Here is a 21902-nt window from a genome sequence, read left to right as displayed (position 1 = left end):
CAGTCTCGCTCGCCCCAAGCTCGCTGTGTTGCAAACATGGTAAAAACTATAGAAAAAAGACCATGGTTTGGAGGATTAGTTTTATTATACCCATCGCAGATTAGTATGGTGGTTTATAGGAACAAAGAGTGTTCCTATATATGTGCTAGCCCTGGAAATGATGAATATTGATGCTACTCAGAGACGTCTATCACCGTGTTCGCTTGTTGGTTTCAGCCAGGCTTATTCAACCAGCCAACAATGTTTTCCTCTCATAAAAAACTAGCACCAGCACCGACCAACGAACACGCTATTTATAGTATGCAATGCAACGGGTTTTTCTGTAAATTAAAGTCGAAGAATCCTCCAACTGACAGACCGCATCAAAAGTCCAAGCCATAGAACACAAAATAAATGTGTAGAAATCTTTGAGGAATTTAATTCTACACTAGTAAATATGCACGTGCGTGTCGCACGTGTCTATCAAAATAATCTTTATATCAAACAATAATAATGACAACGAAACTTAGGAGAAGTCAACATATATCATATAAAAAATATAATTGTCAAAATCGTTATTCTTTTTTTGAGTCACGTTTATAATTCTATTTGGCCTATCCGTCTTTCTCCAAATAATTATCACGGGAACATAGTAGTAAGACAAGGGTGTTTTTGGCACGACTTCACGTCCGCAGGCTTCAATACCGGAGCAGCGAATCATGGCTTCTTGTACGTACGTGAGAAGGGCTCCCGCTCGTCCAAACGTGAAGTGCTTCTCCTCTGGCTCTAGTGCCGAATCCGTTGGCGGAGCAAGAGACGGAGCGCCACCAAACATGCTGAAAGTATTTGAGCACATTTTCATTATTTATTGAGTAAGGTAAGTTGAATGCCAATGTGATAGCCATTCATAGTTTCAAATTCCTTCTTTTTAAGAGATATACAAATGCCATAAACCCATGTAAAAAATATTTGGAGAATTGCAAAATTCATTAATGAGTTATAGTGCAATATCCATTTTCCATTGCAACTTTTTCACACAAAATGATGCCAGTCCATAGCTAGGAAGAGAACATCAGGATTCAGTCACATATGAGCTTCGTCATGAATAAAATGGTTCTTAGAAATCAGCAAGGCCACTCCAAGCTGAAAGTTTTAGTGACATTTGGATTATATTGATATGAATGTGGCACAACAATGCAAAACTATGGGTTATCAGCATATGAATTTTGAATAGCTACATCAGGGAACCTCTAGCCAAAATACAAAACATAATTGTTACATCCTTCCCTCCTCTACATGAGGATGTCTTCCATATAGTAATTACCAGGAAGAATATTTCAGTATTGCTTATCCTCAAATGTGCAAAGTCAATTTCCACAATCATAAATTAGAACAATAGACATATGTTCAGAACATTGAAGAAATGAAAGCAGCATGCAAGTCCCACAAACAAGATATCAATTTAAGCATTGTGCAACAATAATTCAGACAGATAGAACAAAGATTTGGGTATTTGGATGCATAGTTCAGAACCATGTTGTTATGCATCATCAGGCCATTGCAAGTGTAAATCCCTGCATCCTACAGCTTCTTCGTGTCTCCTGCATTTATCCCCTGAGAAATCAGGGTGCCAAGCAGATGCATGCACCACAGATTAGCTTGAACATAGAAATTATATATGTTGAGTACTCAAATTAATAGCATTGAACAACATAAATGGAAAACACAACACAAGTGAATCCTATTTCTACCAAAACAATACGTTAATAACCATTGTTCTGGAACCCTGTGGCTCCAGCAAATCTGCAGACAAAGTAAAACTTCAGATGATCTACAAAGAAATTGTAGGAGCATTTACATGTACGGAAATCAGTGATTAAATTAAGAAAAATAGTAAAAACTACAGCAGCTAAGCACAATGGTTTCAAAGCACAAATGATTCTGTCACTGAAGACTTCAGAGGCCAAAAAGAATACTGATAAAGGCTGTCAAACTCGAAAAATATAATATCTATAGCAAGTGGTTGGAATTAATCCTGATATTGAAATCCATACTAAAGGAAATTAAAATAGTCACATATGTACGTGTGACTTTGCACTTGATATCCATGATTGCTTGCCGAAAGAGAAAAGAGCATAAACTAAGCACCCACGTTTTTTACATTAAAGTTCAATGCTAAAATTGATGTCAATTACAGCACAAAATAAAAATAGTAATTCGACAGTTTTCTTAACATCTGACCAATTATCAGTCCCAAATACAAATACGTATTTTTATGTGATATGTAATCTGACGCAGTTCAATAGGACATCCAGTGAATTCTTATTTAGGCTAAAGGACGCCACTTTTTTCCTTAGCAATTCTATAATATACGGCTGCAATAGTTAAAGTGGTGACATATTATATAGAAATATAGGTAACAGCTTCAACTTTATTTTTGGTCAATAGTGTAACATCAATTTGGGTTATGTCCGTCTAAGTAAACCGAGTGCAAATTGAAAGAGACAGGGCAAAAAGACAGATCGAATAACCGTCAATAATATCAATCTAGATTGTAGGGGAAAATAACTAACCATCGGAGGTTCAATAACACCACCATTGCAGATCCGGCTCCGTCATTGTTGCTACTGGTGGAGATCAGGATCCGGCGCCGTCATCGCCTTGGAAAAATATAAAAGTTCAATAGCCAAATCAATTTGAAATATTGCATTGGATGAGCATGATGTACAACTATTCTAAATCATTCAGTGCCAAAGGACATAATTCCAATATCTCAGCTGTATACCGCCCTGAGTATACTGTATATTGACCGACAGGGAATTAGAATTTTTCTATGAGGTAGGTGAATGGTTAATTACATTTTCTCTGTGAACCTTTCAAGGCCCGTAAAAAAAGTGGCACATGGGAGAAAATACGGTTCAGTAGTGCAATTCAGATTCAGGAACTCAAAACTGAAAATCGATGTTAGTTTGTTCTGTTTTCTAATGATTTATCGATGATCAATCTACTATTGCTCTTTCAGTGAGATAATTACCTAAACAAAACATAATAAAAGTGAAATTTCCCTATAAGTGCAAAACCATTCCCAGTAACGAAGTGGCAGTACTTGTCTCAATTTTTAGGTAGATATTGTGTATGCACAACCACCTTGGAAATTCTATAAGTTGGAAAGGAGGCAATTTTCACCTTTTTCGGTCCAAATATGTATGTATTGACTGGCAGGTCATAAAAGTAGAATTGAGACACTGACGAACGTATTGCCTGACTAGAAAGCAAACAGAATGGCTTAAATCCCACTATTGCTGCTGCAACACTCAAAATCTACTTAGATTCTCAGACCAATGTAAATATGTCTATGTTATCAATCTTAGTGAACTCCTTCCATAAAATTATAGTCAGATTAGTCATTGTCAAATTAATGGATCTGAGAGAGCACATGGGGATGAAGCATGAGGAGAAGCCGACATCTACCAGTAGATAGCAAGACGGAACAGGTCCCCTGCTGCAGCGTATGCTTGCACCTGTGGCCGGAGATAAGGATGATGTGCAGCCGAGGGGCGAGGGCAAGGATGGGGCGCGCGAGTGCCGCCGGCCTGGAGGAAGATACCCATGCGCCGCCACTGTCGCCTGGGAGGGAGAGAGTCGCCTGCTGGAGGAAGCGAAGCAGGCAGCGCCGGCTCGTTATGGGGCATCGCTGATGGTGGTGGGTAGAAGGGAGCGAGGCGCCGATTCCACGATTGCGGAAGGAAGGGAGGCATCGTAACCGCACCATGGACCGTGGCCCGTGGGTACGCGTGCGCGGGTAAACAAATCGCTGGTGAAAAAAAACACCGTGGGGAGGGTGACAGACACAGGATTGAGTGGTAGGAACGTAAGATCGCGTGTAAGACATCTTACGGCCCCACAGTAAGATTAATTAGTACCATTAGATTTAAAGACCCAAGTCATGCAATGGTTCTCAGGTAAGATGGTTAAGAAACTTTTGGGTAACAAGTATTTCTCAATTCCTTCACTCTTTTATAGTATAGATAGATAGATAGATTACAATCTGAAGTAAGAAAATAATGAATGTCAAGAAATCTTGGAACCAAGAGGTAGACAATATGGATATGGCTCATTTAACGTTGATGCCTTACCGGCCAAAATAATGCATTCAGTTACAAAATTTAAGCCATTTATTACTTTTGACAATTGCACCACAATGCTCCTAAACCTGGACGGTGCTGCCACCTAAATAAACCATAAAAACAACAATTTATTTGTTCTAGCCCCCCTATCAACATTGTACGATCAATAAAAACTGAAAAAAAAACTTGTTAAGGAATCTTGTTATGCTTGTTAAGAAGAAATCGCATTATTGACCAAGTGCACCATAATTTACTTGTTAAGAAATCTTGTTTTTCCTGTGTTGGTACTCGCTACCAACAATTTGTTGGTGCCTCATCCACATAGTTTTTGTGCATAATCCATACCCTCACAAAAAAAATCCATATAATTATTGTCTACTATCCAATCAAAATTGTCAAATTTCTCTATTTTTTCCAAATGACATTGCAAATTAGATACTCGTTGGTGTTCACTTTGCACACATTTAACTATATAGTTTATTAGCAGTTCATTATTCATTTAAATTGGAAATTTTCACTACTAAAATAATACAAAAATATACCAGCACAATAACACGAGCTGCCAATGCCGAAAAGCTAAAGGAAAGGTCATTGTGACTACGTATAAAATTATTATATAGGATATGCTATTTAGTGATGTCCATACTATATGTGGGCATTGCTTCTGACGTCCATTGGTTTTGAAAAGGTTACACTTTGAAAACCTTACAGTGCAGAATAAAGACAAATAAGGAAATCTTTTTTTTTGTTCTTCTAAAATTTTGTTCTTATGGCCCCCAAAAGATGGTAGTCTCAAAGTAGATAGTACCTCAAAGGTTAAAACATTTTATCTCATTTTAAACTTAGGAACTTTTCATCTTTAGAACAATTCGGACATATTTGGTAGAGTTCCTTCTGTTTCAGATTCTTTGTGAAAGTTGTTTCTCTGACTAAAGATGTTTCCTCTATGATTCTTTAAGGTAAATTCTATGCATATAATGACTCGTGTGTGGAGTAAATTAGGAGAAGTTATTTTTTCAGCTCCTGGCCTCCTAGTTCATTTCAAAAAATCACTTCACGTAATCAGCATAGAATCATTTTTTAATAGAAAAAAATATTTGGGAGAGGTCCTCTGGATTCATCTTAAAGTTGCTTTGGGAGCATTCCAAATAGACCCTTATATACTAGAACATAATAATTTTGACTACTACAATAATACAAAAGATACCATGGAAGAATCAAAACCCATGCTTTCACTCTCTACAGTGAAGTGGCAGTGCTCCAACCTCCAATTCACGCTGCATCATGGGACGGAAAAAGATATACGACGAAAACCACAGCACCTTCGGTGAAAAAAGTAAAACTAAATTTTAAATTATAAAGTCTAGGAATTTCGAAACTTGGCACATATATAGTGTATACGTATATGGAATCACATACAAGAGTTGGTATGCAAAATCATTTCTAAAAAATACAAAAATGAAAAAAAAATCATATACATGTATAGTCAAGGACAAAAATTCAAAAAAATTATCCCTTAGTGCACATAGAAGCGAAATTGAGTACGGTTTGTTCGATGGGTTCGATGCAGAGATTCTTTTGTGACGCCATGACAGCCTGGTGACTGGTTGGCCTCTTGGTCAGCTACTACTGTGCTGTTATTATCCTACAACGACTTTCACTGCTGCTCCCCTTTGAATGAAAAAAAGAAAAAGAAAAAAACATGCTGCTCTGACTGAATCAGCCTCAGAAAACTCAGAGGCGAGGCGAGACTGACAATTAGCATCTTCTGACTGACAATCCCCGTCATAGATTAGCATCTTCTGACTGACTACTGACTGACCGACCTCGCTGGTCTCTCGAATCCAGATTATTTTACTCTTCCACCTGCCCCGCTGCACTCGATCCTGGCCGTCGGCTCCCCATCGTGCAGCCGGTTTGCAGGAGAAGCCGCCTCAGCCAGCCAACCACCTGGCCTCAGCCTCTCAATGATACAAGAACCTCTGCCTCCGTGCCTTGCTCAGCCTCCGCCTCCGCCTCGGCGTTCAACGTGCAAGTGCAACCACCACTCCGCGAGCTGGACCGGTGAGGAGGCCGTCTCCGCGCACGCAACAGCCAGGCCTGCCCCCGGCGACCAACGCGAGCGGGCGGCATGGACAGGCTCGGCGCGAACCCGGCCAACTCCTGCCCGCTCACGCCGTTGGGCTTCCTGGAGCGCACGGCCACCGTGTTCGGGGACTGCCCCTCCGTCGTCTACCACGACACCGTCTACACCTGGTCCCAGACGCACCGGCGCTGCCTCCGCCTCGCCTCCGCGCTCGTCTCCCTCGGCGTCTCCCGCGGCGACATCGTAAGCCGCCCGTTCCCCTGTCTCGCTCACCAATAATTCCCGCGGATGGGCTCCCGTCCCATCTGCTGTGGCAAGTGGCAACTGATGACACCGCGCTTTGCTCTCTTGGCGAATCTATCGGTGGATTCCGTCGACCGATGTAGGTGTCCGTGCTGCTGCCCAACGTGCCGGCCATGTACGAGATGCACTTCGGGGTGCCCATGAGCGGCGCCGTGCTCAACACCATCAACACGCGCCTGGACGCGCGCACGGTCGCCGTCCTGCTCCGCCACGCCGGCTCCAAGCTCATCTTCGCCGACCCGGCGAGCCTGCCGCTCGTCCGGGATGCGCTGAGGCAGCTCCCGCCGGGGCACCGGGCGCCGCGCGTCGTCCCCGTGGAGGACCCGCACGAGAAGGAGTTCCCCGCGGCGCCGCCCGGGACGCTGACGTACGAGGCGCTCCTCGACGGGGGCGACCCGGAGTTCGCGTGGGTGCGGCCGCGCAGCGAGTGGGACCCGATGATACTGAACTACACCTCCGGCACGACGTCGGCGCCCAAGGGCGTGGTGCACTGCCACCGCGGCATCTTCCTGGTCACCGTCGACACGCTGGTGGAATGGGCGGTGCCGAAGCAGCCGACGTACCTGTGGACGCTGCCCATGTTCCACGCCAACGGGTGGTGCTTCCCGTGGGGGGTGGCGGTGGTGGGCGGCACCAACGTGTGCCTGCGCCGCGTCGACGCCGCCGAGGTGTACGCCACCATCGCGCTGCGCGGGGTCGACCACCTCTGCGGCGCGCCCGTCGTGCTCAACATGCTGGCCAACGCCCCGGACGCCGCGCGGCGGCCGCTCCCGGGGAAGGTGCGCATCCTCACTGCTGGCGCGCCGCCGCCGGCCGCCGTGCTGCACCGCACCGAGTCCATCGGCTTCGAGGTCACCCATGGGTACGGGCTGACCGAGACGGCGGGGCTGGTGGTGAGCTGCGCGTGGAAGGGGGAGTGGAACAAGCTGCCCGCGTCGGAGCGCGCGCGGCTGAAGGCGAGGCAGGGCGTGCGCACGCCCGGCATGGCCGAGGTCGACATCGTCGACGGCGAGACCGGCCGCAGCGTGCCCCGCGACGGGTCCACGATGGGCGAGATCGTGCTCCGCGGTGGGTGCGTCATGCTCGGCTACCTCAACGATGACAGCGCCACCAGGGCGGCGATACGGGACAACGGGTGGTTCTACACCGGGGACGTCGGCGTGATGCACCCGGACGGGTACATGGAGATCCGGGACCGGTCCAAGGACGTGATCATCAGCGGCGGGGAGAACATCAGCAGCGTGGAGGTGGAGTCCGTGCTCTACAACCACCCGGCGGTGAACGAGGCGGCGGTGGTGGCGCGGCCGGACGAGTTCTGGGGCGAGACGCCGTGCGCGTTCGTGAGCCTCAAGGAGGGGTCGGGGTCGGGGGCGCCGGGCGCGGTGACCGCGGCGGATGTCATCGCGTGGTGCCGGGAGCGCATGCCGCACTACATGGTGCCCAAGACGGTGGTGCTCCGCGCCGAGCTGCCCAAAACCTCCACCGGGAAGATCCAGAAGTACGTGCTCCGAAACCTTGCCAAGGAGATGGGGCCAACCCACAAGGGCGCCAGCAGCAGCAGCAGGATGTAGTACTGTGCCTCTGTGCCGTTGTCTTGCTTGGCTTGGCTTGGGTGTTTAGTTACTTTAAAATCAAAAACTTTGACACTATGTAAAAAGAAGATTCTCTGTCACATTAAATTTGCGGTACATATATGAAATACTAAATGTTGACGAAATCAAAAACTAATTGCATAGTTTGGTTGTACTTTGCGAGACAAACGTTTTGAGCCTAATTAGTCAACGATTGGACAATTATTACCAAATACAAATGAAATACTACAGTGCTTGCACAGTGATTTTGCCACCGCCGAATCCGGAAACTAAACGAGGGCGTATGGAAAATGGACATGAACATGTGCTCTGCTGCAGCTTGTCGTTATAGCATGGGGTTGGCAGGCAAGGGATTCATCATTTTTCGTCCGGCCAGCCGGAAGACGTTAGATACTGATATCTTGGGCAAAGTTTGGAAATTAGGTTATTATAGCATTTTTGTTTTTATTTGATAATTAGTGTTTAATTATGGACTAATTAGGCTCAAAACGTTCGTCTTGTAATTTTCAACCAAACTGTGTAATTAGTTTTTTTTCGTCTACATTTAATGCTCCATGCACGTATCACAAAATTCGATATAATAGCTACTATAGCATTTTTTGAGAAAAGTTTTTTAACTAAATAAGGCCTGATTTTCGCTGAAACGGTACGTCTAGCGAGACCTCTCACCGACCCTTGGAAAGGATTTATGATAGTGCGGTACAGCAGATATGTCTCCGTTTCATCCTCTGGTGGTCATCGATACCATGGCCTTGATTAGATTACAAGTTTTTTTATTCTCTTTTCATCACATCAAATTTTTAGACATATGTACGAAGTATTAAATATAGATAAAAAAATAACTAATTATACAGTTTGATTATAAATTACGAGACAAATCTTTTAAGCCTAGTTAGGCTATAATTGGACAATAATTGTCAAATACAAATAAAAGTGCTGCAGTACCAAATACTGATTTCTAACCTCAATCTAAACAAGGCCCATGTGAAGTTTATCCGAGTTCAATGTATGAGTATGATACTATTTTTTTTTGAACATATGATACTAAAAATGACCCAACGGATTCAGTACTTCTGTGTCACTGTGTGTGTCTTTATGGAGATGAATGAAAACCCAGATTGTACTATTGAAGTTTTCATTTTATTTTTGGATTGAGTTTATGACGGTAACAGCTCAAAAATCACAATTTTAAAAATGGAACATTCAAAAGTCCTCAGATCTTTATTAAAAAAGGTCCTCAGATTTTGAAATGTTTGCCCTGTTCGTTTAGTTGATAAGTCATGACTGAAAGTACTACTAATTAATTTGTTGTAAAAGAAAAATACTGTTCGTTCACTTAAAAAAAATATGGGGTGACGGAGGCATCACCTGGCTTATAAAACAACATAATTGCGCGGTTCTGACTGACCTTGGGTGACCGAGGCAGCCATCACGCACGCACGCAAGCAATGCTACGATTGGTCGCGCGGTTCTGACCTTGCGGGGTTGTTGGATTGGTTCAGAACCTCCTAGAAACTTGTTTAGTTCACGAAATTTGGGATTTTGGGCTACTGTAGGACTTTCATTTTTATTTGACAATTAGTGTTCAATCATGGACTAATTAGGCTCAAAACGTTCGTCTCGTAATTTTCAACCAAACTGTGTAATTAGTTTTTTTTCGTCTAAATTTAATATTCCATGCACGTATCGCAAGATTCGATATGATTAGTACTGTAGCACTTTTTGAGAAAAATTTTCGCGAACTAAACGAGGACTAATTAACCGACACTGCTGACTGACTTTGAGTTCCCGTCTGCGTAGGTGCTTAGAGCAAGGCTAATAGTTATAGCTGGCTGCTAGCTGTAAGACTTTTTATTTTTATTATATAGTCTACATATCTCTCTCGTAAAGTTTGTTTTAGTTCTTATGCCTGCTTCTTCTTTCTCTTCTTCTTTCTTTTTTACCATAGCATTTAGTCAGCTTGCAGCTTTGTTATTATACTAGCTCTGGAGACAGTCATCCCCGCCAGCCGGTCGCTGACTCGCGAGCCGTAGCAGAATTGGCCAGGGCCGTCAGGTGCAGTGCTCAGGTATTAGGTGAGCACAGCGCGTCCATGCCAACGAAAATGAGCGAGTAGGCGAGCTGTCCCAGCGTTGCACCTCCTCCCTGACCATCTGGCGCACCACTTCCAACAGCTGCGCGTTTCCTTCTCCTTCCTGCGGTAGCGTCACCGGCGATGCTTGGCCGTGGCCCTGCTGGCTGTTGCGGCTTTCCTCGTCAGCCGCGGCTCCTGGTTCTGCTGCTGGCAGCGGCAGGCCAAGGCTCAGGGACAGAGACGGCTCGGCCTCGGCGGTAGCGGTCCCTGCAGGCAGAACGCTGCTGTTGCCGCCCCCTAAACCACCAGCAACCACAGCCACTGACTGCTGCGGACTATGATGATGTTCAGGTTCAGCAGCAGCAGGAGCGACGTCGTCGCTGTCCTGCACCTGCTGAGGGCCGATCGCGACGCACGGGCCAGCAGCAGCTCGGGAGGCCGCCCCTCGGCGCCCGCTAATAAACTTTGCGGCCGCGAAGTAGCCCGCCTGCAAGTTGACCCACGACAAAAGATCATCTCTTGTATGCTCTTCTCGTCAATTTGGATATACAATGGTTCTGAAAATTAACGAGTATACATATTGAGAGGTAGTTAACTTGCAATTTAAAACATGTGCTAAGCCCTTGTTTACTTGGGTGAATTTGGGAATTTGGGCTACTGTAGCACTTTCATTTTTATTTGGCAATTAGTGTTCAATCATGGACTAATTAGGCTCAAAACGTTCGTCTCGCAATTTCCAACCAAACTGTGCAATTAGTTTTTTTTCGTCTACATTTAATGCTCCATACACGTATCGCAAGATTCGATGTGACAGGTACTATAGCACTTTTTTAGATTTTAGGGTTGGAGCTAAACACGCGCTAAGTTTAATGCATACATGGCCTTGAGGTGACCTACAGTCAACTGGATTTGAGGTCTCATGCATTAGTTTGTAATAAATGCAGCTACGAGTTCTAGTATGGATTAATGCTTAATTACTACCCACTATCAAGAGTTACCCTTGTCGCTTGCTACCAGACCACCCAAGAAATTGGCCTGGCAATAGCACAGGGGAAACGAAAAAGTTCAGACGTCCATACAAGTTCAAGGACAACTGAGTCATTCTTCGGAGCTATTACCCACCGTTAGGAGCAAATGCCGACGGAATGGTGTGAGGGAAAAGAAAAGTTTGAGCGATGACATATAGGTGACGACCAATTTTTAAGGAATACGCAGGAATATAGTATCTTTTTTAAAGGTACACATATAAAAGCCTCAAGCACTGTCTTGCGCGGGCCTATCGTGTATATCGTCAAGCAAGCGGCCAAGCGCGAGACGACGACCAGAGGCGAGCGGAGGCCCAAGCGAGCCGGCTGATTGTCTCTTAATTGATGTCGGTCCTTGATATATTTATTTACTCGTACTTTATTTTTGAATGGAAATCTCCGTCAGGAATTTTTTGACCCAAAGATACAAAAACCAAATTAGCACACTTGGGCCCCTGTGTCCTTTCTGCTTGTCCTGGGCAGGAAAACTCATGCAGTCTATCGTTGTAAGTAGAAATGTAGAATTGTCGAAACAAACAAGAACACAACCGCTCTAAACTCCAGATGTGATTGGAGCATTGGACCAAATAATTCGCGCCCAACTCATTTGAGTATCAGCCGAGCGGAACCCGAAGCCCCCGACCCTGAAGGCCCCGACCCCACCACTGCCGGCGACGCCGGCTGCACCACGACGCCGGTGCCCTTCTCCCCCTCCCCCTCCACCTCCACCTCCACCTCTGAGGCAACCTGATTTTCGCGAAGGGAAATCCACAGAGTCGAAGTGTATTATGACCGTTGTAGACCATATTACCCAAATTTCAGTCGAATACCACATCCATACAACGATAATATCAGAGTACAAATACGGAATTACATAAATTATTACATCGCCGCATTGGTGGAATCAAAAGTAGCATTCATTCAGAACAGCTTGAAGACAAGATCGTCAAAACCCGAGCGTAGGAACGAACCCCTCAACCGTCAAACTCCTCGAAGCTATACTCCTCAGCAGAACCTATGTGCCAAAATTTATCAGTACGATTTGTACTGGCCACTTCCACCCTATGAGCAATGCTTTGTGGAAATTGGATGCAAGTTGGATATAATCAAAAGGAACCTATAAGGCTGGGTTTTCCTATGTATTAGCATATAAAGTATTTAATAGTATAATCAAGTTTTAACACCATTCCCACACACATTTCACCCTATTTTCATCTAGAGCTAGGTTTCGATCCTGGGATCGATATACCACCATCTCCACACTATCACCATACCATCGCTCAGTCGACAGGCCAACTCCCTCTCAGCACTGTCTCAAGGCCCATAGCCCCTGGCTACGACCGACACTCTCTCACGGGGGAAGAAGAGAAAGACTCATCTCACTATCTAGTTTAAGCGAAACCCAGGAAAAGTCCATAGCCGACAAGTCGGCACATGTATCGATCGATCAACCATACACTCTGCAGAGGTTTTACATAACCACAAGATCTGCCTTCTTCGCTGACCGTCGTCAACTGGGCTGATTCCGGCCGCTTGCTAGCCTAGGATAATGCCACTCTACCATTCAGCCCTGGTTCACCCCAAGTCTAGTCTGGAGTGGCTGAAACTGTGAGTCATGAGCCGGGTCCATAAGGTCTCCATGAAGTCTCGGAAGGGTGTGGGGGAAATCCTCCGTGCCCCGTACCTTCTTACACTGTCCGCTATCAACCTAGCAGTAGTGGTAATATCCTACCAAGTAGTCCGGTCGTCCCGTACCATATAGGGCGAGTGGTACGTAAGGCTTCTCGGTGAATCTGAGTACTAGTAAGTCCTTAGGGATGACCAAGCCAGAATATCTTCATCGGGGTTTCTATTTACTGTGCCACCACAACACCTCCACCCCGGGCTCCTCCCATCATAGGTTCACACCCAGGGCCACCTCATATACTATTTACGCACCACAGGTATCCATTCTAGGGGTGCCTAGGTAGCACCACACGGCAAGACTTGCCCCAGGCTCATCGTATACTCCAACTTAGTCGACACAACCCTTACCCTCTACGCATCCAAGTCACACACGCAGCACTCTCTCCGTAGTCTAGATAACACCAGTTTCCACCACGCATCAATGTAGTACAAGCGTAGTAGAAGTAATAAGCAATGAAATATAGCAGCAAGCGTGTGTCTAGCCTAATAGCAGGGTGAGCAAGGGTAAGGTTGCGTCAAGGTAAAGGCCATCAAGAAAGCATACTACCATGCAAGTTCTATCATAGTGTGAGTAAAGCAATAGCAGCTCTATATTAGCCATGCGTACTAGGTGCTATGAGGTTGGGTGGGATGTGGCACCTTCAGTGTAGTCATCTCCGTACTCCTCACGGTACTCATGATCCTCGTCCGTCTGGTTCTCCTCTGAGTCTGCATACGATTGAATTATGATCGCGTTAGCGACGTCTATAAAATAGCACAAAGAAGCAATGAAAATTCAAAAGAGCCAAATGCACTCAAATATGGGTTCATTGCGTAAAGCTCGATTTTAGATAAATTTTGGTCCTAGTTTCGTATTTTTCTGAGGTCGTATGAATTAGTTATGAATTTTTGAAGTTTAAATCCATTTCTAAAAATAGTAAAGGCTGATTAATTCAGGGCTGACATGTGTCACGCTGTGACTGGTCCATGTGGCATGCTGACATCAGTATGACATCAGCATGATGTCATCGTCTCGGTTCTGTACTGATAGGTGGGGGTCCCTGCTGACGTCATCATGACGCCAGCATGACGTCATCTACATCATCAGCTACTAACCGGTGGGACCAGGGGCTCTTGGGTCACTGACATGTGGCCCCGATCAACAATCAACATTGACCGGTCAATGGTCAATATAGGCCGGGCCTCGACTGGGCTGGGCTTTGCCCCACCACGTGGCGCGCACTGGTGCGGCCATGTCGCCTTACTGGGCCATTAACGGGCCGTGGTCTGCAGTGCAGGTGAGGCGCGGTTCATGGTGAACCTACCTGCATTGGTCCATATACCATAGAGCTGGTCTATGAAGGACTTGGTCCACTTACTCTTTCCTAGGGTTTGGTTCACGTGCATCACATGGTCGTGGTCGGAGCTCGGTGGAGCTGCTCGGAACATGGTCGGCGTGGTCGCGGTCGGTGCTCGGCGGAGCTGCTCGGAACGTGGTCGGCGTGGTCGTGGTCAGTGCTCGGTGAGGCTACTCAGGATGTGGTCGATGCGGTCATGGTCGGTGCTCGGCGAGGCTGCTCAGGATGTGGTCGACATGGTCGTGGTCGGTGCTCGGCGGAGCTGCTCGGAATGTGGTCGATGTGGTCGACGAGGGGAAAATCCCCTGCTCTTCCCCGACGGGGCTCCCACCGGCGGTGAGGTCATCGGCGAGCCTTACCCGCGGTGCTGGTGTTCGATTAGGGTAGGCAATTGCTTCCCCATGCCTCGGTGAGTGCAGTAGTGGGGTCAAGGTGGCGGCTGGGGCTTCCTAGGGTCCTGGCCATGGTGAACGGTGACATGGGTTCGTCGACGTGCATGGATAGGGCTGTAGTGGTAGTGAGAGCCTAGTTGGAGGAGCGTGTGAGCTCCACGGTGCTTCTACGGCCATGGTGGGTGTGTTGAAGGAGCTCCTGGTGCTCCCAGTGGCTCCGGCCACGGTGGTGGGGGTAAAACAGAGGCGGTGGCGCTCCGACGAGGTGCGGTGCGGCAACGTAGGGCTCCGGTGGGCTTCTTCCTCGGCTAAGATGAGCGTGGTGTGTCTCTCGTCATGGCGAAGCCAGTCAAGGTGTCAACGTTGCCTTTACCGTGACGTAGAAGACGTGGTGGTCTCGCCATGGTTGTGCTCTCAGCCATGGTGAGCGTGCCCGTGCATGTGTGCTCCTATTCCGATGTACAACGTCATGGCTGGGGTCCTCCTTTTAGCTGATGGCAGCGCGCACAGCGTGTCCTGGGTCTCGACAAGCGTGGCCATGGCGGTCTCCCTAGCTAACCAGTTGGGCTAGGCCGGAGCTCGAAGCTTCAGCAAGGTTTCGATCATGGCGGTGCACGTCCCATTTGGCTAGAGAGGTGGTCTCAGCAAGATGGCTCACCATAGGGTTCGTGGCGGTAGGATGGCGGTGCGGTGGTAAGGCAAGGCCATGATGAGGTGATGCAGTGCCATGCCAAGCAGCTATGTCGCTGTAGCTAATCGGGGCGGCGCTCCTAGCTCCGACGAGGTCCTCCCCGCAGCGGCTTCCTTCTCCACCTTGCTTCTCCCTCCTCCCTCTCTCTCGGCTTGACGCTGTGTGGTGCTGTGCCACCAGCAGCGGCGGTGAACGAGCTGAGGGTTAGGGCTCACAGACGTTGGCTTTTTATAGCCGAGCTCCAAGGGCTCCAATGGCGGACAGCGATCGGGTGGTGGTGATCTGTGCGGCGCATCCGACGATCCGCGTGCGGTAGCGTAGGCACGGCGCAAGGGGAACAGGGTCATGCGATGTGCGTGACCCCAGGCCCACATCTGCTCCGCGGTCGGCCCTCGGTCACATGGGGAGAATGCGTGGGCGAGGAGAAGAAGACGCTACTGTGCTGACAAGTAGGGTCGGGTCGTCAGGCGCTTGGCGCGTTGTGGCTACGTGCGGCGCGTGATGGTTGTCGAGCGGGCCTGACTCGTCAGCGACTATGTGCGTGCGGGCGGCGACGCTAGGCCGACTTCATGGGCTACGCGCGTGAAAGGGCATGCGAGGCTTGGCTGGGCTAGCTGGGCCGATCGAGGCAGGCTGGGCTGAGCTACTGCCTCCCTCTTTTCTTTATTTTATCCTTTGAGTTGAGTATTAATTGTTTGAAGGTTTATTAATTAATAAAGGAGTTAGTCAAGTATCACATAAAGCAATAAAAATCCAAATCACATGTTAGAATAATAATTATGCATGCAAGGTTTTACGTGTTGGGGATTTAAACACTCATATATGACATGGGTCATGATATGGTTATGAAAATTACTACTTGGGTTATACTTACATGCAATACCTAGGGTTGGCTCCTACATATGGCACTCAACATTGTATGGGGTTAAAACAAAAAATTTATAGTTGTGATTTTTGGTGTGTGGATTTTTGGGTTGTTACAGTCCTACCCCCTTAACAGAATCTCGTCCCCGAGATTAAAGCGTAACGTACTCTTTGAAGAGATAAGGATATTATAGTCGGAGGTCAGACTCTTTCTCCCATGTTGCTTCTCTCTCAGTGTGATTGCTCCATTGGATCTTGCACATAGGAATAGTTTTGCTTTGAGTCTCTTTGGTATCTCTTCCCAGAATTCTGATAAGATGTTCTTTATACTCAAGAGTATCTTGAATGTCAAGTGTATCAGTTGGAACTACTTCATCGGGCACTCTCAAACACTTGTGTAGCTGTGAGACATGGAATACGGGATGTACATCCGCCAATTCCTCAGGTAGCTCAAGTTTGTAAGCGAGCTTTCCAATCCTTTTGCGGATCTTGTATGGCCCAACAAATCTAGGGGCTAGCTTTCCTTTCACATGGAATCTGACAGTTTCACGTAGCGGGGATACCTTGAGATAGACAAAGTCTCCCACATTGAACTCAAGTGCTCTTCTTCTTTTGTCAGCATAGCTCTTGTATCGACTTTGAGCAATCCTCAAATTCTCCTTCACTTGAGCAACTCCTTCTGCATCTTAGATCTTAGCGGAATCAAAGAACGATCTTTCTCCCGGTTGGGACCACATCAAAGATGTCTTACAAGGTCTGCCAAACAGAGCTTCAAATGGCGACATCTTGATACTGGCTTGGTAGCTGTTGTTGTAGGAGAACTCTGCATAGGGTAGGCATTTCTCCCAATCAGAGTCATAATTCAGTACACTAGCGCGAAGCATGTCTTCTAAAATCTGATTTACTCATTCAGTCTGTCCATCTGTCTATGGGTGATAAGCGGTACTGAAATCAAATTTGGTTCTAATGGACTTGTGTAGGGCTTCCCAGAATCGGAACACAAACTGAGGACCACGATCAGATACAATACTAGAGGGCGCTCCATGCAGTTTGAGAATATGCTCAACATATAGATCTGCTAATTTTTTGGCATCGGTCTTGGTCTTAACTGGTACAAAGTGAGCAATCTTGATCAAACAAACAACAATCACCTAGATGGAATCATTGCCTTTCTGTGAACGGGGCAATCCAACTATGAAATCCATGGATATGCTCTCCCACTTCCACTCAGGAACATCAAGAGGCTTTAGCAATCCTGCAGGCCTTTGATGTTTAGCCTTGACTCTATTACAGGTGTCACATCATGCCACATGTCCCACAATGTCTGTCTTCATGCCTTTCCACCAAAAGTGTTTCTTCAAGTCTTGATACATCTTTGAACCCCCAGGGTGAATACAGTACTTGGAATTGTGAGCTTCTGATAGAATTTCCTCTCATAGCACTGGGTCAGATGGAACACAGATTCTGTTCTTGAACCAGATGGTTCCTTGTTCATCTTCCTGGTGGTTGGTCTTGTAGCCTAGTTTTATCAGACTACGGAGATATTCGATCTCTTCACAACTTTTCTGAGCTTGACGGATGCGATCTGTGAGATCATACTGTATGTGGAGCTCATTCAACAAGTCAAGTAGTAGTATCTCAAGTTGAAAATCTTCAATCTCTTCCTTGAGCTCAGGTGGTACGGATTCAGTGATCAAAGTGTGACAGTAACTCTTGCGACTGAGAGCATCTGCGACTACATTAGCTTTTCCTAGATGATAGTGAATTTCTAGGTCATAGTCCTTGATCAACTCTAGCCATCGGCGTTGCCTCATATTTAGATCTTCCTAAGTGAAAAAGTACTTCAAGCTCTTGTGATCCGTATAGATATCACACTTGTTGCCTATCAAGTAGTGTCTCTAGATCTTCAAGGCATGCACAACTGCTGCTAACTCAAGATCATGGGTTGGGAACAAAAACTTTATTAATAATTAAGGAGTATCATTACAGACAAGAAAAAAACAAACTCATGGAAAGAAACAAAAAAGACCTCACTACGACCTGACCTAATTACAAAATGAGCAAGTTCATGCGCTACATTATTTTGACTCCTACCAATTTTAATGATGTCTAAACTACTCAACTCCTCCATAGCAATATGCGCTTCACGCACCAGAGACCAGTCCACCGAGCGGTCTTGATTAGTGTTCTTTAACTTTGCGTCCACCACAGCACAATCAGTTTCCAACACCATATGAGTCTCCGGCCACCGCGTTGCAAGTGTAATCCCTTCGCGGCATGCTGTAGCTTCCGCCTCCTTAGCATCCCTGCAATATGAAAGCACACGCCATGATGCCATTTTTGCTTGACCTGCATGATCTCTGATCACCACACCCACAGTAGCTGCCCCGAGCTAGGGATGAAGGCGCCATCAACATTAATCTTCAAGGAACCCGGTGGTGGAGGGCTCCACCATTTCTAAACCTGTTGATCAACTATAGAGGGGCGCCTGTTCCCCACAAGTGCACATGGCTTCCCCTTAGTATCATGTTGCGAGCTTCCCTGATAGCATTGTAGAAAAGAGTCCATGTATCGTGTCAAGAAAACAATGGACCTCTCCACAGAAACCTTTTGTCTGCCGTGCAAGACGCTGTTGCGTACACTCCAAACCCTCCATAAGAGCATAAGCAAGTTTGCATTCACCTCTGCTGTGAATCTACTCATGAGGACTAACAACCAATCGGGTCCAGTAAACACTAGGTCCTCCTCAGCCAACAGCGCCCAATGCTCTCTCATAGCGTGACGTAGGGCAACGGTGTGAGGGCATTGCACACAAGCATGGAAACAATCTTCACTCCAGTGACCGCACATCTCATAGGTAGCTTGGGGAGCAATATGTCGATAACACTTATTACCTTGAGTAGGAATCCCATTGTTGGCAATTTTCCATGCGAAAACTTTGACTTTTTTAGGGGCATTAAGAGACCATAAGGTCTTCCACACCTTTCTCCCATCAGCAGGGGTAGAACTGCTACCGATCTCCCCTTCACCATTGTTGGTGTTTCGAGTAAACACCAATGAGTAAATTTGTGTTATTACGTGTCTGACCCAGATGGTATTCTAAAAAGACATAAGATTTATACTTTTTCAGGCAAAATGTCCCTATGTCCAGTTCATGGATGCTGCTCATGTTATTAGCACTGAAAAGTTCATAGTAGGGGTTACAAACGGGCAAGAGAGGGATAGGTCCAAAGTCTCTGATGGAAAGGTCGAAATGGGTGCTGAGAGCTTGGTCGCCGCTCAGCTATGTGTGATGTGTTGAATCGATCCCCTTAGTGGGGTTCTCTGCCTTCCCTTTTATAGGCCAAGGGAAAGTAGGTATTATAGATAGGAGAAAAGAGGAAAACTAGAGGCAAAGTAGGTCCTTCAGAGATGCTGGGTCTTCCTTTTCCTCTATGCGAGCTCCGCTGACATGGCAGGCGGTGTTAAGAATAGCTCTACACTGGGTGCATGTTCACTAATCCTAATAGGGCCACACTGGGTGTCTATCCATTGATGATGCCATGTTCTGGCATTGTCAGCAAGTTGTCACATCCCATCCCGCTTTGGCGAGCGGCGTGGTGGACCAGGGTGCTGATCTATGGCCCTACGGGGAGCAGACGGTGTAGTGACCACACGTCTGTTACTATAGGTGATGCGAGTTTCCTCCTGGACCATAGTGGTTGTTGTGTGCTTCTATTAGGATCCGTGCCCAAGGGCAAATGGCGGTGCCCACAACACTATAACACAAATGTCGGTGCCTACAACATTATTTGGACTCTAACATGCCTAGAAGGTCTCAAAGCGCCCTTCTGGTCATATCCTAATGGTACTTTCCTACAGGCATGTAGGGTATGGTCCTCGGTATTGCGGTTGACTTAAGTGCCCTGCCTTATCTATGCGCGTAGTTATGAAGGAGCAGTGCGCAGACGTTGGGCGAGGCGGAGCCAGCCTTCAGACGTCGGGCGAGGCGGATCCAGTCCTCAGACATCGGACAAGGTGGAGCCATCCCCTAGACATCGGGTGAGGTGGAGCCAGCCCCTAGACATCGGGTGAGACAGAGTCTAGCCTCAGACGTCGGGTGAGGCGGAGCCAGCCCTCGGGGGTCAGGCGAGGCAGAGCCAGCTCTTGGGAGTTAGCCTAAGGTAGAGTCAACCCTCGAGGAAGGGCAAGACAGGGCCTGTGGCCACAACGCCCACTGAGGTGGGGCCAACCCTTAAGGGTCAGACGAGGCAGGGCCCATGGTCTTGGTGGACGAACGAGAAGTGACCCGACAAGTGGTGTAGTCGCGCTCTTGATCGCATGGATGAATCAATGTTGATGGTCATTAGGGTACCCTTAATATTGGTCCCCGACAGTAGCCCCCATGCCCCTGGGCGATTCGAGTAGAATTGCCTGGGGGATTTTTGACTTGCCAGTGGATGCTCGCGAGCGCACCCGGTGGGTGTAGCCCTCAAGCCTACCGAGGAGTAGGATACTCCTTCGAAGGGTTTTCTAAAAGAGAGGATTCTAAGAGCCCTAGCCCTCTATTGTTGTCCACGGCATGCCCTGAAGATGGTGATTTCTTCTTCGTTGAGGTCGGACCCTTCATGGGTATGGTCATGAGATTTGGTGGTTGTTTAGCTAGATAGTTTGATTGGGGTCCTAGTATCCCATTCATGGAGATCTAGTCAGGGAAAGCCTGACTGAGACTTAATCATGGGCCAATATGCCTATGGAGCTTGTGTGCCTGGGCGCTAGCTGCTTACGGGGCCTAGCTCTTTCCACCCTTTTGTCATAGGGGTGTTTGGAGCAGCTATTGGACCCATTGATGGGCCAACCATTGGACTCCTAGGCCCAGACAGGCCGTAGATGTGCTTTTGACCCATATTCCTCTTACTCATAACGAGTCTTGGTCCACCCTGTGAGGCGAAACGTCCGGTGAGTTTCCCAAAGGAAAGGATAGGGATTGCGTGCGCGTATCCTTCGGCGTGACATTGTGGCAAATCATGGGGGGCACAGAGATCTAGGCGGATAGTTGGTTTCCTCACATTCGTCGCCCCTATAAAACCAAAATGTTTGCACCTAGGGTTTCATACTTTGCCTCTTTCCTTCGCATCTGCCACCTCCGCCGCCAATCACCTAAGCTCCCTGCATCCACGTCTCAGCCATTGTTAAGTTTGCATCCACCCACCCCCATCTTCCAATGGAGCCATGGTGTCGCTCTGAAATCACCCTTCAGCGCTTGGAGGGCCTTGTCCACCGTGGTCTTCTCTGCGCGCGGACCACCACCGAGGAGTGGTGGCTGCCCGGTGAGGAGAACGTGCCGTCGTCGCTCGATGGCAACGTCATCTCATTCGTGCGCTTCCATGAGTGTAGGCTTGCCACCCCTACCCATAGATTCTTTCGAGGATTGCTGTTCTATTACAAGATAGAGTTGCAGCACTTCAACCCCAATGGGATCCAACACATGGCGGCATTCGTTGCCCTGTGTTGGGGATTCCTGAGGATCAGCCCACACTTCAATCTGTAGCAGCACTTCTTCACCGTCACCCTCCAGAACAAGAGGGAGAAGAGGCTGGAGCTGAATATGTCGATGGGATGCGTCGGCATCTAGCTTCGGAATAACCGGGTCGGCGAGTACCCAGCAATGCGGCTATTGATCTCCAACAACAGGTGGCATTCGCATTGGTTCTATCTCAAGAACAATGCTACCACCCCCTTGCTGGAGTTTACCAGGTGCTTAATC

The 21902-nt window shown here is 47.3% G+C and overlaps 1 protein-coding gene across 2 annotated transcripts; it reads left to right on the top strand.

The window, feature by feature from the left end:
• The first annotated feature begins 6071 nt into the window (after positions 1-6071).
• Positions 6072-8511, top strand: LOC136496460 (2-methylpropanoate--CoA ligase CCL4-like). Of its 2 annotated transcripts, XM_066492142.1 has the most exons (3): positions 6072-6435; positions 6579-8103; positions 8371-8511. In XM_066492142.1, exons 1-2 carry the CDS (start codon positions 6238-6240, stop codon positions 8064-8066), a joined length of 1686 nt encoding a protein of 561 aa, XP_066348239.1. In that variant the 5' UTR covers positions 6072-6237; the 3' UTR covers positions 8067-8103; positions 8371-8511. The 2 variants fall into 2 exon arrangements, with proteins under 2 accessions (XP_066348239.1, XP_066348238.1); XM_066492141.1 differs by lacking the exon at positions 8371-8511 and having other exon boundaries at positions 6073-6435; positions 6579-8164.
• The last annotated feature ends 13391 nt before the right edge of the window (positions 8512-21902 follow it).

This window comes from Miscanthus floridulus, chromosome 12 (genome assembly GCF_019320115.1).
Source record: "Miscanthus floridulus cultivar M001 chromosome 12, ASM1932011v1, whole genome shotgun sequence".
NCBI classification, from domain to species: Eukaryota; Viridiplantae; Streptophyta; class Magnoliopsida; order Poales; family Poaceae; genus Miscanthus; species Miscanthus floridulus.
Note: the sequence above shows the minus strand (reverse complement) of the source record. Positions and strands in the feature narration are given on the sequence as shown.